The sequence below is a fragment of the Cervus canadensis genome, chromosome 10, assembly GCF_019320065.1.
Source record: "Cervus canadensis isolate Bull #8, Minnesota chromosome 10, ASM1932006v1, whole genome shotgun sequence".
Lineage (NCBI taxonomy): Eukaryota > Metazoa > Chordata > Mammalia > Artiodactyla > Cervidae > Cervus > Cervus canadensis.
The window spans coordinates 48,389,122-48,411,212 of NC_057395.1; the positions used below are offsets into that span (position 1 = coordinate 48,389,122).

General features: G+C 37.4%; 1 protein-coding gene across 13 annotated transcripts in view; it reads right to left on the bottom strand.

Moving 5' to 3' along the window:
• Positions 1-22,091, bottom strand: part of ZMYND11 (zinc finger MYND-type containing 11) — a 74,289-nt gene that overhangs the window by 37,158 nt on the left and 15,040 nt on the right. For 12 of the 13 annotated variants that reach the window (XM_043480651.1, XM_043480650.1, XM_043480661.1 and 9 more), the window contains exons 2-3: positions 20,145-20,279; positions 2,379-2,538 (exon numbers count right to left, since the gene is read on the bottom strand). In XM_043480651.1, the coding sequence (XP_043336586.1) occupies positions 2,379-2,538; positions 20,145-20,260 (276 nt within the window). In that variant the 5' untranslated portion in view covers positions 20,261-20,279. Of the gene's footprint in view, positions 1-2,378; positions 2,539-20,144; positions 20,280-22,091 lie in introns of those variants that run through there. The other variant, XM_043480662.1, reaches the window with a different exon arrangement.

A 22,091-nucleotide genomic window follows, 5' to 3' on the forward strand; every position in this document is an offset into this window, starting at 1 on the left:
CAGTCCCTACTCACACACAGAACTGGCCACTGCAAGATGCCTGCGCTGTGCCAAGGGTGACACAGGTCAGTTGTGTGTCCTCCAGAGTATTCTCAGGGCATGAAAACTGCAACACACAAACAGCCCTGGGTAGCAAGTGGTCCACCAGCCACAACCATGAGATACACGTATAATCAGCCTCATCATTTTATAACTACATCTTAAATACAGATCCAGCATCCTAAAGGAAAATGTCATTACAAAACTTGTGTTTGCAATTACAGGTTAAAAGTAAAAAAAAATAATGATGAGAATCTTTGCTTGCTGTTTAGTAAGAAATTTGTGTGCTTTTGCTACACAAAAGGCATTTCTTGTTTTAAACATATCTATTCACTGGTCAAAAACTTTCTTTGAGTGCATAGTTAAATGCTTTCTATAGATAATCTCATTTAATCCTCAAAATAACCAAATGAAAGCAATATTAATGTGCCCATATTACAGCTGAAGAATGAGTATCAGAGGTTAGAAACTCCCTCACACAACTAGAAACAATATCTGAGATGGGACAGAAACCTTACCTCTTTTTATTTCACTATTTCATAAACTAGGTACAATGTTTATACTCAGTGGTACTTAAATCATACATGTATACTTGGTATAAAAATGCTTGTGAATAAGAACCAACCAGAATTAATAAAATCTGTATACGTTGTTTGACTTACATGTGAGATTTCATCTAGAAAAAAGAAAAGGAAGATGCTATAAAAACATATGCAGTGGGGACATGTATACATAAAACTAGAATACAGAACCTAATGTGGTTGAACATATATAACTCATTAACTGCTTGCTGAATTAAACTGAACAAAAAACTTCAACTTGAAGAGGGAAAAAAGCATATGGAAAAGCACAAATCTAAACAGGAGAAATCAATCACTTTTATGAAAAACTTGCGCATATGATCCACAAACCAAAATCTTACGGATTAAGTTGCTTTTACTACTGGCCAGTTGCTACAGACATCTCAGAAATTATCCATATAGCCTTCTATAGTAAATCTTTATGTTTCTAAGTGGTTGTGGATTAAAAATTTTATATTATCTGGATCATTTTGAGTATATGATAAGCTATCAATTATCAGTGGCCCTCCTTTAAATGTCTGCTATAGATAGATTTATACCACTTGACATTATTATTATTATTATTATTATAGCTTGGCACCCAGAGTTTCTTTATTGGCAAAAACTTTAATTTTACGTAAAGGGCTTCCCTGGTGATTCACTTGGTAAAGAGACTGCCTGCAATGCAGGAGACCTGGGTTCAATCCCTGGGTCAGGAAGATCCCCTGCAGAAGGAAATGGCAACCCACTCCAGTGTATTTGCTTGGGAAATTCCACCCACGGTCAGAGGAGCCTGGTGGACTACAGTCCATGGGGTCGCAAGACTTGGACACAAGTTAGCAACTAAACCACCAAGGATGGCAACTGAAGAATTATTCTAATATAAACATTTTCACTTAAGTTTTCAAGAATATTTCTAGTGCACAAATCAAATGATACCAGTGAAATTAAACATTTTTTATTCCATGTTTTCTATTTGTGAAAAACATGAATTTTCTTTCCTGAAACTTTAAAAGCACTTATTAAATTGACAAAAACAGTGTTAAAGCTAATAGTCTACCACAGAAAACTGTGCTGTTAGTTCACTGCTCTCAGACTTGACAAGTGAGTGTCTGTGTTGGCTCAACTGCCTAGAGTCATGAAGGGAAAGACAATGTTCTGGGGAAATGAACCAATTTTAAGATACCATGTCATTTTTATAATTCTAGATTTTAGAAAATTCATGATAAGGCACTCTCAATATATCTGATTATCAAATCTATTCATTTTAGAACTAAAAAATTAATGTTTATCCTATTTTAAACCTTTCTGTTCCAAAAACAGACTTGTCATTAAAGTATAAGAAAAGTTAATAGCAAACAAGGAAGAAAGACAGACATATTACACATGAAACCAATCTTTACATTTAAAAAAGGTACTTCTGTATGTGACCCCGAGTAGAGAAGTATATATTCTTTTCAGTCTGTCTGGACCGCATGAACATTATCCTCACTGAAACTTTTTCTTCTTTTTACTAATATTTACTGAAGAAAACGCTTAAGGAATACCATTAATTGTGTGTACATTCAAAGGGCTTTCCTTTATTTTTCAAATTCAAGGCAACCCAGACAGGAGAAGCAGACTCCCTGCACAGGTGAGTTTTCTCCCAAACAATCAGGAAGGAAAGGAGCCATCCTACCAACGCAGGTCCTTACTGTGAAGTATTAACAAACTTCTGAAAACAAATCTCTCTGGGCTATACATAAGTAACGTTCCAGATTTATAAAATAAAAAACTTACAATTTCGTCGCCTGGTAACCAATATCCTTCCTGTTCGATACCAGCTTTGGAGCCTTTGCAGCCCACTGTCAGCGTCTCCACAATGAGACCATCTTTCACAGCCAAGCTCAACTGACGAGTGGTCTCCTTTGGATGCATACCGTGGACTCGAGACATGTACCTGAATACAGAGGAAAACAAATTTAAAATCTCTTAGTCCTGAAAAATGAAAATGAATAAAAGTAAGAAAATATTTTTCTTTATTGTGACATACTTATGAGAGCCCTACAGAAAGAAAAGAAAGAAGTCAGTCAGTCCTGAACACTGAACTCTTTCAATTATCATAATATTTTAAACCTTAAATCTATTTTGCATATTTAGAGGAACATTTGTTCAAAATACTCCCAAACCAGCATAAATAAATCTTTTAACAGATTTTATAGTCAAACATCCCATTTAGTTCTAGCCTCTGTGGCAACTGCTGCTAACCTCCACTCTGCAGATTCTCAATCTAGAATTTTATCATCTTCAGGATACTGGAATATAAAATACTTTTACTAAAAACTTAGGAAATGACACAAAAGAAAATACAGAAAGTACACAGCTGATTGTCAACATATAAAGAAAACAAGAATGCATGCTATGATCAATAAAGCAAAAATGTGATCTTCAATTAAATATATTTTGAACTGCATCACTAAAGCATACAAGCTCTCCCTGATTTATAGTTACATGGCATATTTATTAAAAAATTTTGTTCCGAACACACCCTGCACCACAGAGAATGCTGTTTACAGATTCTCTTGCACTCAGCAATTGTACTAAACTCAGGTTAACATTATGGCATATTTGCTTCATATCATTTCATTTTTCAAGGAAATAAAACATTACAGCCACAACTGAATTTGTGCCATTTTCCATTCCTCTCCAATCCCCAATACTCCATACTCCAATACTCCAATCCCCAATATCCCTGGTAAACTAGGATACCAGGGTATATTTTGTGTCTAGATATAGACACAAAAACATACTGTGAGACAAATCATGCTGGCCTCAGTCTCTCCAGAAAAACATCCTGTGCTGCAAGACAGGGCTGAGTGCCCCAGGGTATACAGGAATTAGAGTACAACAGACGGATTCTGCATCTAGTTACTCTGTCATTTAAGTATCTATCAGAGCAGTCAAAACAAGAAAAAAGGCAAGAACTCAGGACTTCCCTGACGGTCCAGGGTTGCTCAGCGCAACCACACACACACACACAAAAACAAACCAAAAAAACCCACAAACCAAGATCTCATCACTGAAAAACCTTCAAAACTCAGGAGATGAATTTCATTTCAAGCAAGGAGTAAATCATGGCAGAGGGAATGCAGAGCCTCTGTGTCTACAGCTTGTGGAAGAGAACTGGTTTTTGTGTAGACATCAGATAACTTTAAAGAGTTATTTTCTATTTTCTCTGCCAATGCAGTTAACTGAGAGATAAAAAGGAAGTGACATGGGAGCCCCACTCCCATGCCCCACTGCCGTAACAAACAAGGGCAGGAGGAGACAAGGTGAAATGGTCCACAGACTGATGTGTTAGCTTTGCTGCCTGCCAGCTAAGGGTGGCAAATGATGCAGTAGAGGTACAAATATCTTTTGATATATAAAGGTCAACACCAACAGAAATAATCAACCCAATCAGAAACCCGGCAGACGACCTGAATAGACACTTTTCAAAGAAGACATACACACAGTCAACAGGTACATGAAAAGATGCTCAACTTCACTAATCATCAGGGAGATGCAAACCAAAAATCACAATGAAACGTCCCTTCACACGTGTTAGAATGGCCATCAGCAAAAAGACAAGAGATAACAAGTGTTAGTAAGGATGTAGAGAAAAAGGAACATTTGTACAGTGTTAGTGGGAATGTAAACTGGTTTAGCCACTATGGAAAAGAACATGGAGGTTCCTCAAAAAATTTAAAATAGAACTACCATATGATCTACTTCTGGGTATTGATCTGAAGAAAATGAAAACACATCTGCACCTCCATGTTCCCTGAAGCAGTATGTACAACAGCCAAGATATTTACAGTAGACAAGGTATGGAAACAACCTAAGTGCTCATGGACAGATGAATAAAGAAGATGTGAGATACAGATATATATATATAATGGAGTATTACACAGCCATAAAAAAACTTGCCTTTTGTGACAACATAGATGGATTCTGAAGGCATTATACTACATGAAATAAGTCAGACAGGGAAAGACGAGTACCATATGATCTCACTGATACGTGAAACAAACCAAAAAAACACTCATTAGATAACAGAGAACAGACTGGTGATTGCCAGCCATGAGGGGTGGGGAGGGAATGGGCAAGATGCGTGACAATGGTCAAAAGGTACAAACTTTCAGTTATTAGATAATTAACTCAAGGAGATACAGTAGATATCGTGGTGACTATGGTTAACGATATTATACTGCATATTTGAAAGTTGCTAAGAGAATGGATCTTTGAAAAGAAATCATGGTATAGGTACAATTTCTCAAAAACATTATATAATTATCTCTGTATAAGAGTTCTAGGGGTATATTCCAGGAACTGTCAAAAGAGATTACTTCTGAGAACAGGGGTTCACCCAAAAGGGGTGTGAGGAGTACTTTCTTTTTCAACAGTACTCCTTTTTTATTTTGTTCATGTATCTACTGGCTGAAGACTATTTATACAAAAAAAGTAGCCATCATTTACCACCCCTCCAAATGTACGATAGCTCCTTTCTCCTGCATGGGCTTGCCAGTCTTGGGCAGGCTCCTTCCTTTCTTTCCAAACTCATCTTAGCTCTTCTGTCCTTTACTTATCCATAATGATTTTAAAGTCAGTTGGCAAAGATTCATGAAAACCATTCTGTAATTTAGATTAGAGGAGGGTAAATACCATTACAATTGTAATATAATTTTTCCTGATTAACTTTGAAAAACTGCTATTTGTAACTTTTTCTACATCCTTAACAAGGTCTTTTTAAAAAATGAAACAAAGATGATTATTTTTAATGATAAAAGGTACCATTCATAAAGAAGATAGACATCATAAACCATTAGGCACCTTAACAACAAAGAAATAAAGATTAAAAAAAAACAAAAATCAGGAGAAATATAAGGGAAAAGAAAAAAATATATAATCATAGTGAGACATATTAACATTACTCTGAGAATATTTTATCAAGTGCAGAAAAAATGAAAATAGGAGCATCTTGAATGATGTCATTAATAATTTAAATAGATTTATACATAACTAATTTGTATTAATCATATCCTACACAATATATTTAAAATTCATACTGTCAAACAGTATGAATAGAAGTGGAATCAAAATGTCAATACATTTTTAGTTAGGCAAAAATTCATAAGTTTTCTAAAATATATCTATTATATATATTATTTATATATATGTATACAAAAGCTCTTCTACTACACTGATAAAGGCTTAGGAAAGAATATAAAAAAAAAGAGAGATGGAGAAATTAGAAAACACAAACTAAATGAAATGCAAGCACTGAATATGAAATAGAAAAAATGAAACAAATTGGATAAAAGTAAAAGATCCTCAAATAGTCCAGCTGTTTTTAAATATGGCTGCTCATAAGACATATCTGTGGAGTTCTGGCAAAAATAAAAGCAATACCTGGGCCTTTGTATTTTTCAAAAAATTCCAAGATAATTCTGATAGGCATCTGGATTTTAAAAAGTGATTACAGGGTTTTCTATTAAATGGTAGTTTCAGTGATACAGATTTCTGTAATTTTTCTGCTGACAAATCACGATACTATGGTATTAAATAAATAATAGTTACATAATCAGAACAGTAAAAGTTGTTTATCAATTTTCACAATCAATAGACAAAAATAAAAGATAATTATAATTGCAGGCCATAATGGGAACATGATTAACCTAACAATATAAAGTAATTATGTGTAATTGAGGGGGGTTAAGCAGACTGATGTGGTAAGTGGAACTGCATATGTGCACGTTTTCATCTGCTCAGCCAGTCTTTGTCTTTTGGTTGGTGCATTTAATCCATTTACATTTTAGGTAATTATTGATATGTATGATTCTATTACCATTTTCTTAATTGTTTTGGGTTTATTTTCTATAGGTAGGGTTTTTCCTTATCTTGTTTTCTCCCTAGAGAAGTTCCTTTAGCATTTGTTGAAAATCTGTTTTGGTGGTGCTGAGTTCTTTTAACTTTTGCTTGTCTGGAAAGTTTTTGAGTTTTCCATCAAATCTGAAGGAGAGTCTTGCTGGGTATTCTTGGTTGTAGGTTTTTCACTTTCATCACTTTAAATATGTCATGCCATTCCCTTCTGGCTTGTAGAGTTTCTGTTGAGAAATCACCTGATAGCCTGATGGGAGTTCTCTTGTATATTATTTGTCGTTTTTCCTTTGTTGCTTTTACTATTTTATCTCTGTCTTTAATTTTTGTCAGTTTGATTACCATGTGTCTCAGTGTGTTCCTCCTTGGGTTGTTCCTTCTGGGACTCTGTGCTTCCAGGACTTGGTTGATTACTTCCTTTCCCATGTTAGGGAAGTTTTCAGCTATTATCTCTTCAAATATTTCCTCAGGTCCTTTCTGTCTCTTCTCCTTCTGGGACCCCTATAATGTAAATATTCCTGTGTTTAATGTTGCCCCAGAGGTCTCTTAGGCTGTCTTCATCTCTTTTCATTCTTTTTTCTATATTCTATCCTGCAGCAGGGATTTCCACCATTCTGTCCTCAGGTCATTTATCCGTTCTTCTATCTCAGTTATCCTGTTATGGATTCATTCCAGTGTATTATTCATCTGCTTGTTTGTTCTTTAGTTCTTATAGGTCTTTGGTAAATATTTCTTGCATCTTCTCAATCTTCGCCTCCATTCTTTTCCAGAGATCCTAGATCATCTTCACTATCATTATTCTGAATTCTTTTTCTGAAAGGGTGCCTATCTCCCCTTCATTTAGTTGTTTTTCTGGGGTTTTATTTTGTCCCTTCATCCGGGACATAACTGTCTGCTCTTTCATGATGATTAACTTTCTGTAATTTGGTTTTGTTTTAGTTGCTGTGGGACTGTGGTTCTTGCTTCTTCTGTCTGTCCACTGAAGGAGGAGGCTAAGAGGTTTGTGTAAGCTTCCTGATGGGAAAAAAATGGGTGATGGGAAAAAAATCCCTGGTGATGGGAAAAAATGGGTCTTGCTCTGGTGGGCTATAAAGAAAGCCGAGTGCTGAAGAATTGATCCTTTTGAACTATGGTGTTGGAGAAGACTCTTGAGAGTCCCTTGGACTGCAAGGAGATCCAACCAGTCAATTCTAAAAGAAATCAGCCCTGAATATTCACTGGAAGGACTGATGCTGAAGTTCCAAAACTCTGGCCACCTGATGGGAAGAACTGACTCATTGGAAAAGACCATGATGCTGGGAAAGATTGAAGGAGGGAGGAGAAGGGGACGACAGAGGATGAGACGGTTGGACGGCATCACCAACTCTATGGACATGAGTTTGAGTAAACTCCAGGAGTTTGTGACTGACAGGAAAGCCTGGTGTGCTGCAGTCCATGGGGTCACAAAGAGTTGGACACAACTGAGTGACTGAACTGAACTGGTAGGCAGGGCCTTGCTCAGTAAAGCTTTAATCCAATTATCTGCTGATGGGTGGTGTTGCACTCCCTCCTGGGTAGTTTTTTGGTCTGAGGCGACCCAGCCCTACAGACTGCATGGTCAGGTTAGGAGTGTTTATGCCAAAGAGGACATTCCCAGACAGCTGTTGCCAGTTCCCCAGTCCTGCAGTCAGCCCCTGCAGACCCACACCTCCAACACTAGCAGTTTTGGTTCAGTTTCCTGTGAATTCACTGCTCATTTCATAGTTTTCACACTCCTTTTCACTCCTCATGAGTCTTGGTGCACAGAGGTCTTTTTTGTGCCCTCCAAGTCTAGAGTCTCCGTTAGCCCCAGTCCTGTGGAAGTCTTGTAATCAAATCCCACTGGGCTTCAAGGTCAGATTCTCTGTGGATTCCCAACCCCTTTGTCAGGTCCCCAGGCTGGGAAGCATTCAGGTTCCAGTGTCCTCCTGTCGATGATTGTTCAACAGCTAGTTGTGATTTTGGTGCTCTCACAGGAGGAGAAGAGTGCACGTCCTTCTACTTCACCACCTTGAACCAGAAGTCTAACTCGGCAGAGTGTAGAACATAACAGATCCTCCAGAGCCCAGGAATGCAGGCCAATCTAAGCAGGAAGCAGCAGGAGGTGATGCAAATGAGGAAGGTCAGGTACTGATACCCTGCACAAGGACTGGGAAAGCATGGGCAACAGAAGAATACTGTGGAATATTTGATAAGATGGTGTTATTGAAAAACATCTCTGACACCAGTGATGGAAAGAAGAAACAGACCAGCAAGACCAGGAGGAGGCCAGAAACCCAATTAGGAACCAGCTGCCACAGGCAGGAAATGACACAGGCTAAAAACCAGGCCAGGTAAAGAAAGACATTTTACAGGACCATTCAATCTACTCAGTCTAGGGTACTCCAAACACACTTCTCATCCCCTCTAGCCACAGGATAAAGATCTCAATGCTGGCATTAGAGGTCTTCTTGGTTTGGGCCTTTTGGACTTTTCATTCCCGAAGACTCTACAGTCCCTCTGTTTCAACTCCCCTCTCTGCCTCACCAAGTCCCACTCAACTTGCAAGGCTCTATCAATTCCATATCCTCCTAAGGTCTTCCTGATTCTCTCTCAGTGACCCAGCACTACCTCCTCCCCCTTCAATTAAGGCCTGTCATTGTTGTTCAGTTCCTAAGTCATGTCCAACTCCTTTTCGACCCCATGGACTACAGCAGGCCAGGCTCCCCTGCCCTTAACTATTTCCTAGAGTTTGCTCAGAATTCATGTCCATTGAGTCGATGATGCTATCTAACCATCTCATCCTCTGCCGTCCCCTTCTCCTTTTGCCTTCAATCTCTCCCAGCAAAGGCCTGTCATACTATTAATTAAACATTCCACTCACATGGGGCAGAGCTGCATTCTGTCTAGGATACCTCTTCCATTATTTGGTACTACTCTTTTATTCTTTTTAACTGAAGGCTAATTACTTTATAATATTGAGGTGGTTTTGCCATACATTGACATGAATCACCTACAAGCATACATGTGTACCCCCCGTCCCAAACGCCCCCCCACTTCCCTCCCCATATTCTTTTACTCTTTAATGGTACTTTTCTGTGCCTTGTCTGTATGATTCCATCACAGAACTGCAGAGAAACATGAAACATATGAAAGCAAGTGGACAACAATCCCAACCAAGGTGAGTGCCCCACGAATGTGGCATGCTGGACAAAACTCACTGTGGGACTGTGGTTATGGCTCTTCAGAACCAGTAACTCTTCTGTAAGGCTGTTATATAAAATAAAATAACAATGGTAACAGTGGTAAACTGTACCTATCAACCTGCTACCATAGGATGGTATGTAAGAAAGAGTACATCAACCCAGATTGAAATGAGAATGTAGTTATAAGAACGAAGAATTCTTGGGAGTACACATACAATATAACATTAACTGTTAAGTTTTTTTAAAACTAACTTTATTTTAACTTCGGCAATGGCCACTTTCCTATCCTACAATAAATCTACTGAGGGAATAGAAATTGACAGGGATAAGATAAATAGTTCCTAGAAATCATGGGTTTCATAAAACTGAACTATAGTAAATAAATAAATAAATAATGGGTACCTAGTTGCAACTTCAAAGGCAACCTACACATGAAGAAGTCTTACAGTTTGGATTTATGTCTGTCTGCAGTGACAAGAAGAACTCCAAGAGAACTCAAATTTCAATGCCAAATATGTCACAAGAGGTCAGAGGTCACATTTTCTAATTGGGGTTTGACCCTAAAGTAAGCAATACATGTAATTAATTGATGCCCTAATCTGAAACATTAACTTGAATGGGACTAAGTCCACCAATCCAATATCAGTTTGATAAGCATGCTAGTCACAAATGTGGTCACCTCTAGAAACACAAAATCAAAGTTGCTCAAGACAGAAAGGAAACAAGATTTCAACTGCTTTTTCCAAGACAACAAAAAATAATCTGATCTCTCCCAATGACACCAATAATGTTAGCCAATAATACAGGCAGAGACTATAATAAAACCCATACTTCTTTCAAAAATATGTCTTTGTCTTGTAACTATTACTTAGAATACTTATGAAAGTCTAACATTGTATTATAATTATCCAAATTAGATATGAATAATTTGGATTAAAGAGGAAAAAATGACATGTTAACTTATTTTTTTATTGGATATTAAAATATAGGAGACATTTTAAAAAATAACAAGGCAATGAATTATGAATCATATTGGGAATCTTAGGGATTCAAAGCTTAAATTTCATTTCTGTTACTGGTTTTGATGTCATATGTTCTTTATCTCTTTGCTCATTGATTTAAAAACTGTAAAACAAGGGCTAAAAACATCATGATGTAGTACAAACATAAAAATATTTTATAAACAATTGTTTTATATAAGTGCTGTAATCAAATATTTCACAGCTTTAATTTCACGACACCTAGCCAAATTTCATAAAACGGACAAATTCATATGTAGTACTTATAATTTAGTATTATAGCTACTCTTGCCTATGCTTACGTTCATCTAAACTGACTCATGTAATTCTTTTTCAAGATAAAACGACTCATTGGTTTTCATCTTATGATTAAACATCACAAAACATCCTTCAGCTCCTAAAAACGTCAAGTATTTTTATGGAGAAGCCAAAATTTATTTGTGCTTATTTACTTTTCAAGTAAGAACACGTATGGAAGTTAATACCATTATTAAATCATATTTATAAACATGAGCTTTTAAATCAGAGGCACAGGTTAACTATTAATTTTAAACAATCAAACTTTACCCTATACATGTATTTTGATTTCAGATTTGACTCATTCTGTAAAAATACTTTCCATTCCCAGGACTCCCTGGTGGTTCAGTGGTAAAGAATCTACATGCCAATGCAAGAGACAGGGGTTCAATTCCTCATCCAGGAAGACCCCACATGCCATCGGGCAACTAAGCCTGTGTGCCACAACTGCTGAGCCTGCACTATAGAGCCCAGGAACCACAGGTACTGAAGCCTGTAAGCTCTAGAGTCCATGTTTTCCAATAAGAGAAGATACTGCGGTGAGAAGGCCAGGTACCACAAACGGAGAGTAGCCTCTGCTCTCCACAACTACTGAAGAGCCCTTGAAGGAGCGAAGATTCAGTGCAGCCAAAACAAATAATTTTTTTTTAATTAAAACAAACAAACAAACAAAAAAACCACAAAAACTTCCATCCTCAAATAACAGAAATTTTCAAAGAAGTTTCTCTGATATTTTTTAAATACTTGAAATATTCAATAAAGTGAAAAGTGAAAGTGCAAGTTGCTCAGTTGTGCCTAACTTTTTGCGACCCCATGGACTATACAGTGCATGAATTCTCCAGGCCAGAATACTAGAGTGGATAGCCCTTCCCTTCTCCAGCGGATCTTCCCAGCACAGGGATTGAACCCAGGTCTCCTGTGTTGCAGGTATATTCTTTATCAGCTGAGCCACAAGGGAAGCCCAACAATAGTGGAGTGGGTAGCCTATCCCTTCTCCAGTGAATCTTTCCAACCCAGGAATCGAACCAGGATCTCCTGTATTGCAGGCAGATTCTTTACCAACTGAGCTATCAGGGAAGCCCATAAATCTCAAGAGTGGCTCTGTAATTTATAGCACCTTTTCTACTTTTTTGAACAGAAAACTAGCAATTGGAAAAAAAGAACGTAAAAGGTAGAATTAAAAAGACTCAGGACTCTTTCCAAGGGAGGTGAACTGACAACTAACAAAAGGCTACTGCCATAAACCCTGAAGTTAGACATCATCAGATTACACAGAAGAAACATTTGCTACAAAAAAAAAAAAAATCCTACTTTATTATAGAAGTTGTTATTAGTCCCTATTTGTTCAATTAACTTTGAGGATCTGAACCTTCTACTCATAAAATTTTTTTTCAAATTTCAACACAAATGTAATATTTTAATGATACTTTGAAGATGATACTGCTGTAGATTCTGTACGTTCTAGTGTTATATACAAAAATGAAAAATGCTCCTTGAATCTGCCTCTGCTAGAAGGAATTTTTATTGCTTTCAGCTCTGCTTTAGGACTTCAGAAAATACCCAGTGCCTTTAGCAATTATTTTTCTTTTTAGAAAAATGACTTGATGCTGTGAGCTGGGAAGATGGCAGAAGTAACATGGTTTTAATGTCTCCCAACCTCCTCGACAAAGTCACAAGAAGCGTTAGCAAAAAACAAGTTGACAACCCAACCCTTGGAAAACATAAACAAGTGACGAGAATTCTGATGAATCCCAAAGTCCAGTAGCTGAGGACAAGCCTCCAAAAGCTGCAACTGCAGTTGGTACTGACACCTGTGCAGGAGGCGGCAGAGGGACATGACACAACACTGAGAACAGGAGGATAAAACAGCTAAAAGGCAGTCACTGGAGAGCAAAGTGGGCCAAATCGAGAACAGCAGTTCACACTGGACAGGATTTGCACACCTCCATTTGCAGGTAACCGATGGTAATTCATGAGCTCATGGTAAAGTTCTTATGGGGCTGGAGCAGAGAAACCTGTGAACACTCACAACTAATCAGCCAAAGCTCCCTTTTAGTACAGAACTCCACAGTGCAGAGAAACGGCTAGCAATAAAAGTATCAAACCCTACTGAAGTCTGGTCATAAAGACCTCCAATGTAAGGACAATGGGCACAAAAGAAATTGTGGTTCTGGCAAAATGCACAGAAGCAGGAGATCACGGTAAATGTGAGGCATTATTTTCAGCACTTCATAAGAATGACAGAAGATGCTTTAGAGCCATACCTCCAAAAACTGTTCACAACCACCTTCCCTTGACACAAGTTCAGGAAAAGTGATTTCACATGACAGGACTATGGCTGAAGGAGTAGAACATCCCAAGTGGAAGCATGCCCAAGACACATGCCCACAACACAGATGAGACTATAACTACTATTTAAATACATGAAAAGATATTAAGAAAATTATATAAGATACAGGAAAGATATGTCAGAATTAGAAAACTCAGAAATGATGTAAACATGAGAAGTGAATGAAAAAATTCACTTCAGAAGAAGTCCAAACTAGAAGGCACACAAGAGTCAGTATGTAGGAAAAAAGTGACATAAGTAGAAGTCATAAAGAAAGAAAATATGAAAAAAACCAAAACTATATAGCAGCTTTATTCACAACTGCCCAAACTGAAAATTACAAATATAGAAGACAGGAAAAGAAACCAACAGAGTATAAGAGAAAGCCCCCCAAAACAACAAGTAAACAAGATAATAAAAGTCCATGAATGATATATATATACAATTGACCCTGGAACCTATAGAGGTCAGAGCCCACCACAGCCCAATGCAGTCAAAGATCTGCATCCCTGTTTACAGTCAGCCCTCTATGAATCCACATCTGGATTCAGGCAACCCTGAGGCATGCAGCCCCATGGCACATGGGATAAGTGAACCTATACAGTTCAATCCATGCTGTTCAAGGGTCAGTTGTACAATTTTTAAATTAAAATTTGCAATATTCAAAACACATTTTTAAAGGGACACTGTATACCCAACAAAACAACCCAGAATGACCAATACCAATACAGTCAAATTACTAGACCTCAAAGATAAAAATTCTTTATGAATCTATGCAAAAGGACAGTCACAGCAGAAAGAAAATCAAGTTGTCATCCAATTTGCTGACAATGATGCCTTAAGCCATATATAAGAACGTCAAAGAAAGAAGATAAAAGCGAAGGATTTTATATCCAGCCAGATTCACTTTCAAGTAAAAAGGCTGCAGACCAACTGTTAACATACAAGAACTCAAAACTCTGACCCCAGGAATTCTTGATTATGAATCTACTAGATGGTGCTGCCACCATGGAAATAGTAACAAACTTCCTCAAAAAATTAAAAACAGAAATTACCATATGATCCAGCAATCCCACTCCTGAGTACTTATCAGAAGAAAATGAAATCACTATCTTAAGACTTCTGTACCCTCGTGTTCTCAGCAGCATTACCTACAACAACCAAGACATGAGAACAACCTAAGGGTCCATCAAGAGACAAATGGATCAATAAAACACAGTATACATGTAAAATGGAATATTATTCAGTCATAAAAAGAAGGCAATTCCATCATTTTGTAACAACGTGGATCAATGCCAATTGCATCTCAATAAAACTGCAGAGTGGGGAAGTGGAAAACTTTTCTTTAAAGACTCTACTAGAGAATGAACTTCAGATGTCAGTTGTAAGCATGAAACAAACACTTGGAGAAGTAAGACTAAATGCCAGCTCAAGTACAAAGTATGATATGTAATTGCTACATTCTATGACAGTTTAGAATCAGTACAGTTGTTCAGAGAGGGTAAAAGAGCTTGTCTGGTTTCTATGGGATGTGCTGTCAGTTCCAGCACCGGTGATGGTATTCTCAGACAGCCTGGGACAAAGCTGGAAGGAATGACTGAGTTAACCATATGACATCTAAAATGCACCACCCATGGTGTCCTTAAGAATCATGACTCTTATTGTGAAGGAAGGAAGGGAAAGATTTTAGATAGCTCAGTAAAAACCAGTAGCCATAAATTCAAGGGGAAAATATCAGTATGAATTCATTATGTGGTTTTATTCTTTTACAACTATATGTATTTCCTAACTGGTCCACTAAAAGGCTTAGATAGAGAGACCAACCTGGTAGAAACAAGCATACTGAGGGCCAGAAAATGCTCTTGAGACACAATTTCTAACTGCAAGAAACCAGCGTCCTCTGGAGAAATCAGTGGATCCAGGCTTGGGGCAAGGTGTATCCTAGATGAGCCCGAAAAAATTCTGTCATATCAGAAAGCAGAGAGGAACTTCACGAGACAACATGAAGAGGCTCCAACTGGTCAAAGAAGGGAAGTTAAGCATCAGTAGGGATTATAACAGAAACAGACTGAAATACACCAGAAAGAACTACTTGGTCGCCACTGGAGGATGCTATTTTGAAAACTGCTAGTTAAAAGAATCAGTTGTTCTACCTTTTCGATGTGAGCTATACCACATGGTAACCACACCCTACGTGATAGGAAGTTTATTTTCTTATGGAAGTGTTTCAGTTGAAAAAGAAAAGATAAACTATTTGGTAGATAATCACTATTTCGCAATCCTTAATGAATTACTGGATCTAGCCACTGTACAACAGGCTTAGTACTAACCTTGCCAGATGAAATACATTACCACCTATGAAGAAGTCTCACACTGGTAGGATTCACTACTCAGCTCAGTTCAGTCACTCAGTCGTGTCCAACTTTTTGCAACCCCATGGACTGCAGCATGCCAGGCTTCCCTGTCCATCACCAACTCACTCCAGTTAGTGATGCCATCCAACCATCTCATCCTCTGTCGTCTCCTTCTCCTCCTGCTTTCAATCTTTCCCAACATCAGAGTCTTTTCCAATGAATCAGTTCTTTGCATCAGGTGGCCAAAGGATTGAAGCTTCAGCTTCAGATCAGTCCTTCCAGTGAATATTCGGGGCTGATTTCCTGTAGGCTTGACTGGTTTGATCTCCTTGCAGTCCAAGGGACTCTCAAGAGTCTTCTCCAACACCACAGTTCAAAAGCATCAATTCTTTGCTGCTCAGCTTTCTTTATAGTCCAACTCTCACATCCATACATGACTACTAGGAAAACCACAGCTTTGACTAGATGGACCGTTGTTGGCAAAGTGATGTCTCTGATTTTTAATATGCTGTCTAGGTTGGTCATAGCTTTTCTTCCAAGGAGCAAGTGTCTTTTCATTTCATGGCTGCAGTCACCATCTGCAGTGATTTTGGAGCCCCCAAAATAAAGTCTGTCACTGTTTCCATTGTTTCCTTATCTATTTGCCATGAAGTGATGGAACTGGATGCCATGATCTTAGTTTTCTGAATGTTGAGTTTTAAGCCAGCTTTTTCACTCTCCTCTTTCACTTGCATCAAGAGGCTCTTTAGTTCTTCTTCACTTTCTGCCATAAGGGTGGTGTCTTCTGCATATCTGAGGTTATTGATATTTCTCCCGGCACTCTTGATCCCAGCCTGTGCATCACCCAGCCCGGCATTTCACATGATGTACTCTGCATATAAGTTAAATAAGCAGGGTGACAATATACAGCCTTGACATACTCCTTTCCCGATTTGGAACTAGTCCATTGTTCCATATCAGGTTCTAACTGTTGCTTCTTGACCTGCATACAGATTTCTCAGGAGGCAGGTCAGGTGGTCTGGTATTCCCATCTCTTGAAGAATTTTCCAGTTTGTTGTGATCCACACAGTCATATGCTTTGGTGTGGTCAATAAAGCAGAAGTAGATGTTTTTCTGGAACTCTCTTGCTTTTTCGATGATCCAGCGGATGCTGGCAATTTGATCTCTGGTTCCTCTGGCTTTCATAAATCCAGCCTCAACATCTGGAATTTCACAGTTCATGTACTGTCTCAGAGAATTTTGAGCATTACTTTGTTAGCATGTGAGATGAGTACAATTGTGCGGTAGTTTGAATATTCTTTGGCATTGCCTTTCTTTGGGACTGGAATGAAAACTGACCTTTTCCAGTCCTGTGGCCACTGCCGAGTTTTCCAAATTTGCTGGCATATTAACTGCCAGCACTTTCACAGCATCATCTTTTAGGATTTGAAACAGCTCAACTGGAATTTCATCACCTCCACTACCTTTGTTGGTAGTGATGCTTCCTAAGGCCCACTTGACTTTGCATTCCAGGATGTCTGGCTCTAGATGAGTGATCACACCATCTTGGTTATCTGAGCCATGAAAATCTATTTTGTATAGTTCTTCTGTGAATTCTTGCCACCTCTTTTCAGTATCTTCTGCTTTTGTTAGGTTCTCACCATTTTTGTCCTTTATTGTGCCCATCTTTGCATGAAATGTTCCCTTGGTATGTCTAATTTTCTTGAAGAGATCTCTAGTAGCCTCCATGAGATACACAGGAATGAGCACCAGAATAAGGCACACCACAGGGATGCAATCGCAAAGGCAGACTATAAGAAACCACAGAGTAAATGAACCAAGTCCTTAGATAAATAAACTGCAAAGAAAAAAAAAAATTTTTGAATGAGAGGGACTTCCCTGGCAGCCCCAGTAAGACTCTGGGCTTCCACTGCAGCAGGGGCAGTTTCCATCCTTGGTTGGGGAACTAAGAACCCACACTCCACATGCCACGTGATATAACCAAAAAATAAATAAAAATTGCTATTATTTTAAAAAAGATAAATGAGAAACATAAATTTAAAATGTCTTTAAAAAGACATTTCAAATAAAAACAAGCAGAACTAAAACATTATACAGCAAGAGATAAACTACAGTGTTTAGGGTTGTCAGACTTCAAAGTATAAAGAGTCATGACCCCAAAGCCCAAAACTTGTAATGTGTGACTGAAACTGTGCAACTTTTATCTTAGGGAGTCGCTCACCAGTCAAATACAGGATGAAACTTAATGGTTACATATACATTTCTCATAGTAACTCCACTAAAGCCTTCAGCAGCTTAAGATATTTGATAAAGATGGAAAGACACTTCTAAGCTCAGACTTAGTTGTAACTGAGTACCTTGATTTAACATTAAAGTTTGAGAAGTACTTACCTACTTAGAAAACAGAATAAGATTATTAGACTTTAAAGCAAAAGATCTGACCTCCTGTCATGGTCCAATGCCTCTTCCTACCTTACCTTGGCAAGGGTTACAAGCAAGGAAATTAACACTGCTGAGAAGCCACACCACTGGCAATTATCTAGACAGCTCCTTTCTGGTGCTGACAGTCTGGCAGGGAAATAATTACATGTGACTAGTGTTATGAAAGTACTAGATGCTATGAATGCATCCCGTACTAAAAAGAGACACAGCATACTCTCAGACAAGGCCGAAGGAATACCAGAAACCTCTCAAACACACATCCTCTGATTTTCCATTTTTTTTCATCTTTAGATAAGACTGATACAACAATGACTAACTGACAGATAAATGAATTTATTCTTATCTATCTTAAGATCTATGGACGAACCTTTGGACATGAAGAAAAATAAACCTTGGCACCCTTAAGGCTGTACTGATAAGGAAAGGAGAAGAGAGAATGTTTATGGACAGTCCACTGTGCACACCGAGAAGAGGTATGCAATGCTGTTAATGGCCTCTGCGAGTCTCACCATTTAACATGCATACATAAGTACACACAACCTGGTCATCCAAAGACTACTCTGACACACGTATCAGCAACCTTGTCAGACAAACTCTGAACACCTCACCTGGAGATTCCCACAGGTTCCTAGAGAATGTCCCTAGAGCTTTAGAGAAAATGCCATGGATTAATAAGAAGTAACAGCCTGTAAGTTGAAATAGTTCAGTCAAGATTAAATTAATTTAAAAAATTAAATCCAAAGAACAGTATCTTATTTCCACCATTCATCTGTAAATTTTGATATAAACAAACTTGTTTTTTTATAAATCCCAACCATAGGAAAATACTTTTATATTTCTGTACTTAGAGGTTTTTAAAAAATATTTTATTCCAATATCACCAATATTAAAGGTAACTTAATTATTATATATTATTATTTTATCCTTATTTTCCACACAGCTGTTACCTATTTCTTCCCCTTCGAGTCACCTATAGGAGCGAGTTGTACATAGGCAACTTTAAAATATCCAAAGAACAGGATACAGAGTTAAAGCAACATACAACACCATCTTTCTTTCTCCTGGCCTTTCCCTCTTAAGTAACCTTTATAAACCTCTTCACTAGAATATGACTAAGTGACAAAAATATAAACATATAGTACTTAACTTTGTTGCTTATTAACAAGGACAAAAATAACCACTTATTTAAATGAGCTTTTGTAAATCATCTGTTTTCCATTTTTATAGTTAGCATTTAAAGGATGTGTCAGAGACTAAGTATAAAGAAATTCTATCTAAATTATTCTAAAAAATTCAAACATTTTAAAAAGATTTAGTTGTATTCCTTTAAAAATACAAAGCAAAACAAAATCAATTTCTATTTGAACATTCCCTTATAGTAAGTACATAACATGTAAACAGAGCATTCATACAGGAGTCAGATTTTTTGCTGTTCTGAATGTTGGACTATCAAGATAAACAGCAATGGAAAATAAAATAAAGAAGAACTTCCTTCTTTCAGCTGAAGATATACTGTCTGTAACTTAAAAATATAGAATGAAACTGTTAAAAATTCTGGTTAGTGTACTACAAACTAATAAGAAGTTATTTACTGTACCTACACTACATTATATGGTAGCATATATTATTCAAACATTAAAGTAAACAATGACCAGCAGACTTTTAGATAGTTTACATGAAAGAAAGTAATTAACCAAATGCCTTTTGATAAAAGACTTAAATAAAGATTGGCTTTCAAGAGTTAAAAAAATTTTGGTAACTAAAAATGTATTAGTGTACTATCGGAAACAGTACACACTGACATTCTACATAACCTCTAAACACAAGGTGCTTGTGCATGTTTCAGTATTTCCCTAACAACTTTACAATCCTACAAGGCAAAAAGTGACTAGTACTTTGTAAGACATGTTGATTAACCTAATAAATAAAGAAATGATTCTTGGACCTTTTCTCCCAAAATTCCACATAAAATTTGAGAGATCTGTCTGTATAAAATGACTTACTTTGTAATACGGTCAATGTTGGCAATTTGCTTCTGATTCCGTATAATCTCAATGGCTGCCCAAAGATGCTGGATAGCTTTTGTGTCCGCCTGCCGTCTTTTTGTTAAGCGTGCCATGACCTGTTTACTCCTTTAGCTGTAGCAATATATGGAAACATAAGGGAAAAGCACAGATTACAAAATGAATTATCATCAATATAAGTGAGTTAACACTCAGCACCTCACTGTATAGTACAGCCTTTTTATTTTCTACCATCCACATCACCAATTACTCCATAAAAACTTTCATTTCATTACTTCATAAAGAATGACACTAAAAGACCAATAGTCAGAAAGGTCTGCCCAAGAAGAAGGAGCAGTCATCTTATATCAATATGACAAAGAAATACACATATAAAATTTATTATAAAGCAAAAATATTACTACATAAAATTTCATTTTTTGATATTACACTGTAATTTGACAGATCAATGCAAAATGGAAACTAAATATCCAAATTATTAGGTACTTCATCATGAAAGGGGCTTCCCTGCTGGCTCAGACAGTAAAGTCTCCGCCTGTAATGCAGGAAACTCAGGTTCGAACCCTGTGCTGGGAAGATAACCTGAAGAAGGAAATGCCAATCCAGCCCAGTATTCTTGCCTGGAAAATTCCATGGACAGAGGAGCCTGGTGGGCTACAGTCCATGGGGTCGCAAAGAGTGAATATCTTTATTCAATTTCTATCTTTATTCAATATCTATCATATTGATAGATGAAAACAACATTCCTTTAAAGAAAAATAAGACCACAAACAGAAAATACAGAACAGTTGTTTCTGACTGAGGTGTCAAAGGCTGGCAGTGTATACGAGTGGATGACATGAAAGGACCCACATTATTAGAAAGTTTCAGGTGCTGGCCATTCAGGAAGTTATAAGGAATCAACATTGTTAATTTATTCAGATTTCTATATTCTGAACAGACTGAGGCAAATGGCCACCGGCTACATCCTGGCAAGATGAGGGGGAAAAAACAAGAGTTGCAGCCTAAATGTCTGACGAGCGATGGTACTGTATGAAGAGGTCACACGTCTGAACTCTCCACTGTGCACGGGCACAGACTTGTTAGGCAACAAGACACCTGAGCCCTAAAGCACACAGGTTACGAACCTGAGGCCCAAATGCATAAGATAAACACGTAAAGCGCCGGGGATGGCTGAAATCTCCCTGGCCTGATCTTTCATCTGTAAGGAACACTCCTTCTTAGCACTTCACTGTATTCCATGACTAGTCAACAGAGCCTCACAAATTTCTTTTTTCTCCACCTCTACACTTCTTTTCACGACTAAGTCAGTTCTCCCTCTTTCTCCAAAAAACCCAAATAAAGCCAGCAGTTGCCAAAGTTTAAACCAGAGACTCACTTCTGGTGAATCTAGGATCAGTTAGGCTCCTGAAATAAGAAAGTTCTTTTCAGAATTACAAAATCAATTCAGAATCAAAACAATAACGCCAACATTCAAGTTTTAAAGAAAACTTCAGGATAATTAGTTGACACAGACTGAAATATGAAACTAGAAGATTTTTAAAATTATAATTATGATTTACAAATGTACCTTTTTCTAAAAAGTTATAATTTTAAAACATACAGAAACTTCTCAGTTTAAGTGCACTAATACAGGTATGTCAAGTTTCCAAATCCAGTAACATTATGATGAGGAATTTATTGGTAAAAGTGACATCTAATGGTGAACCATAATAATACAACTTGTTAGATTATACAGATACCCAGATAAAAGAACAAAATTTCATTCTTACACACTTAAAGAAAAATAGCTGCCTATTTTGTGTAAGGCATTGTGCTAAACACAATGAAGTATTTTTAAATGTATAAACTCTAGTCCTTGACAGAAAATAACATAAAACTAGCAGAGGAAATTTGACATATACATGGCACTACTAATTATAATAT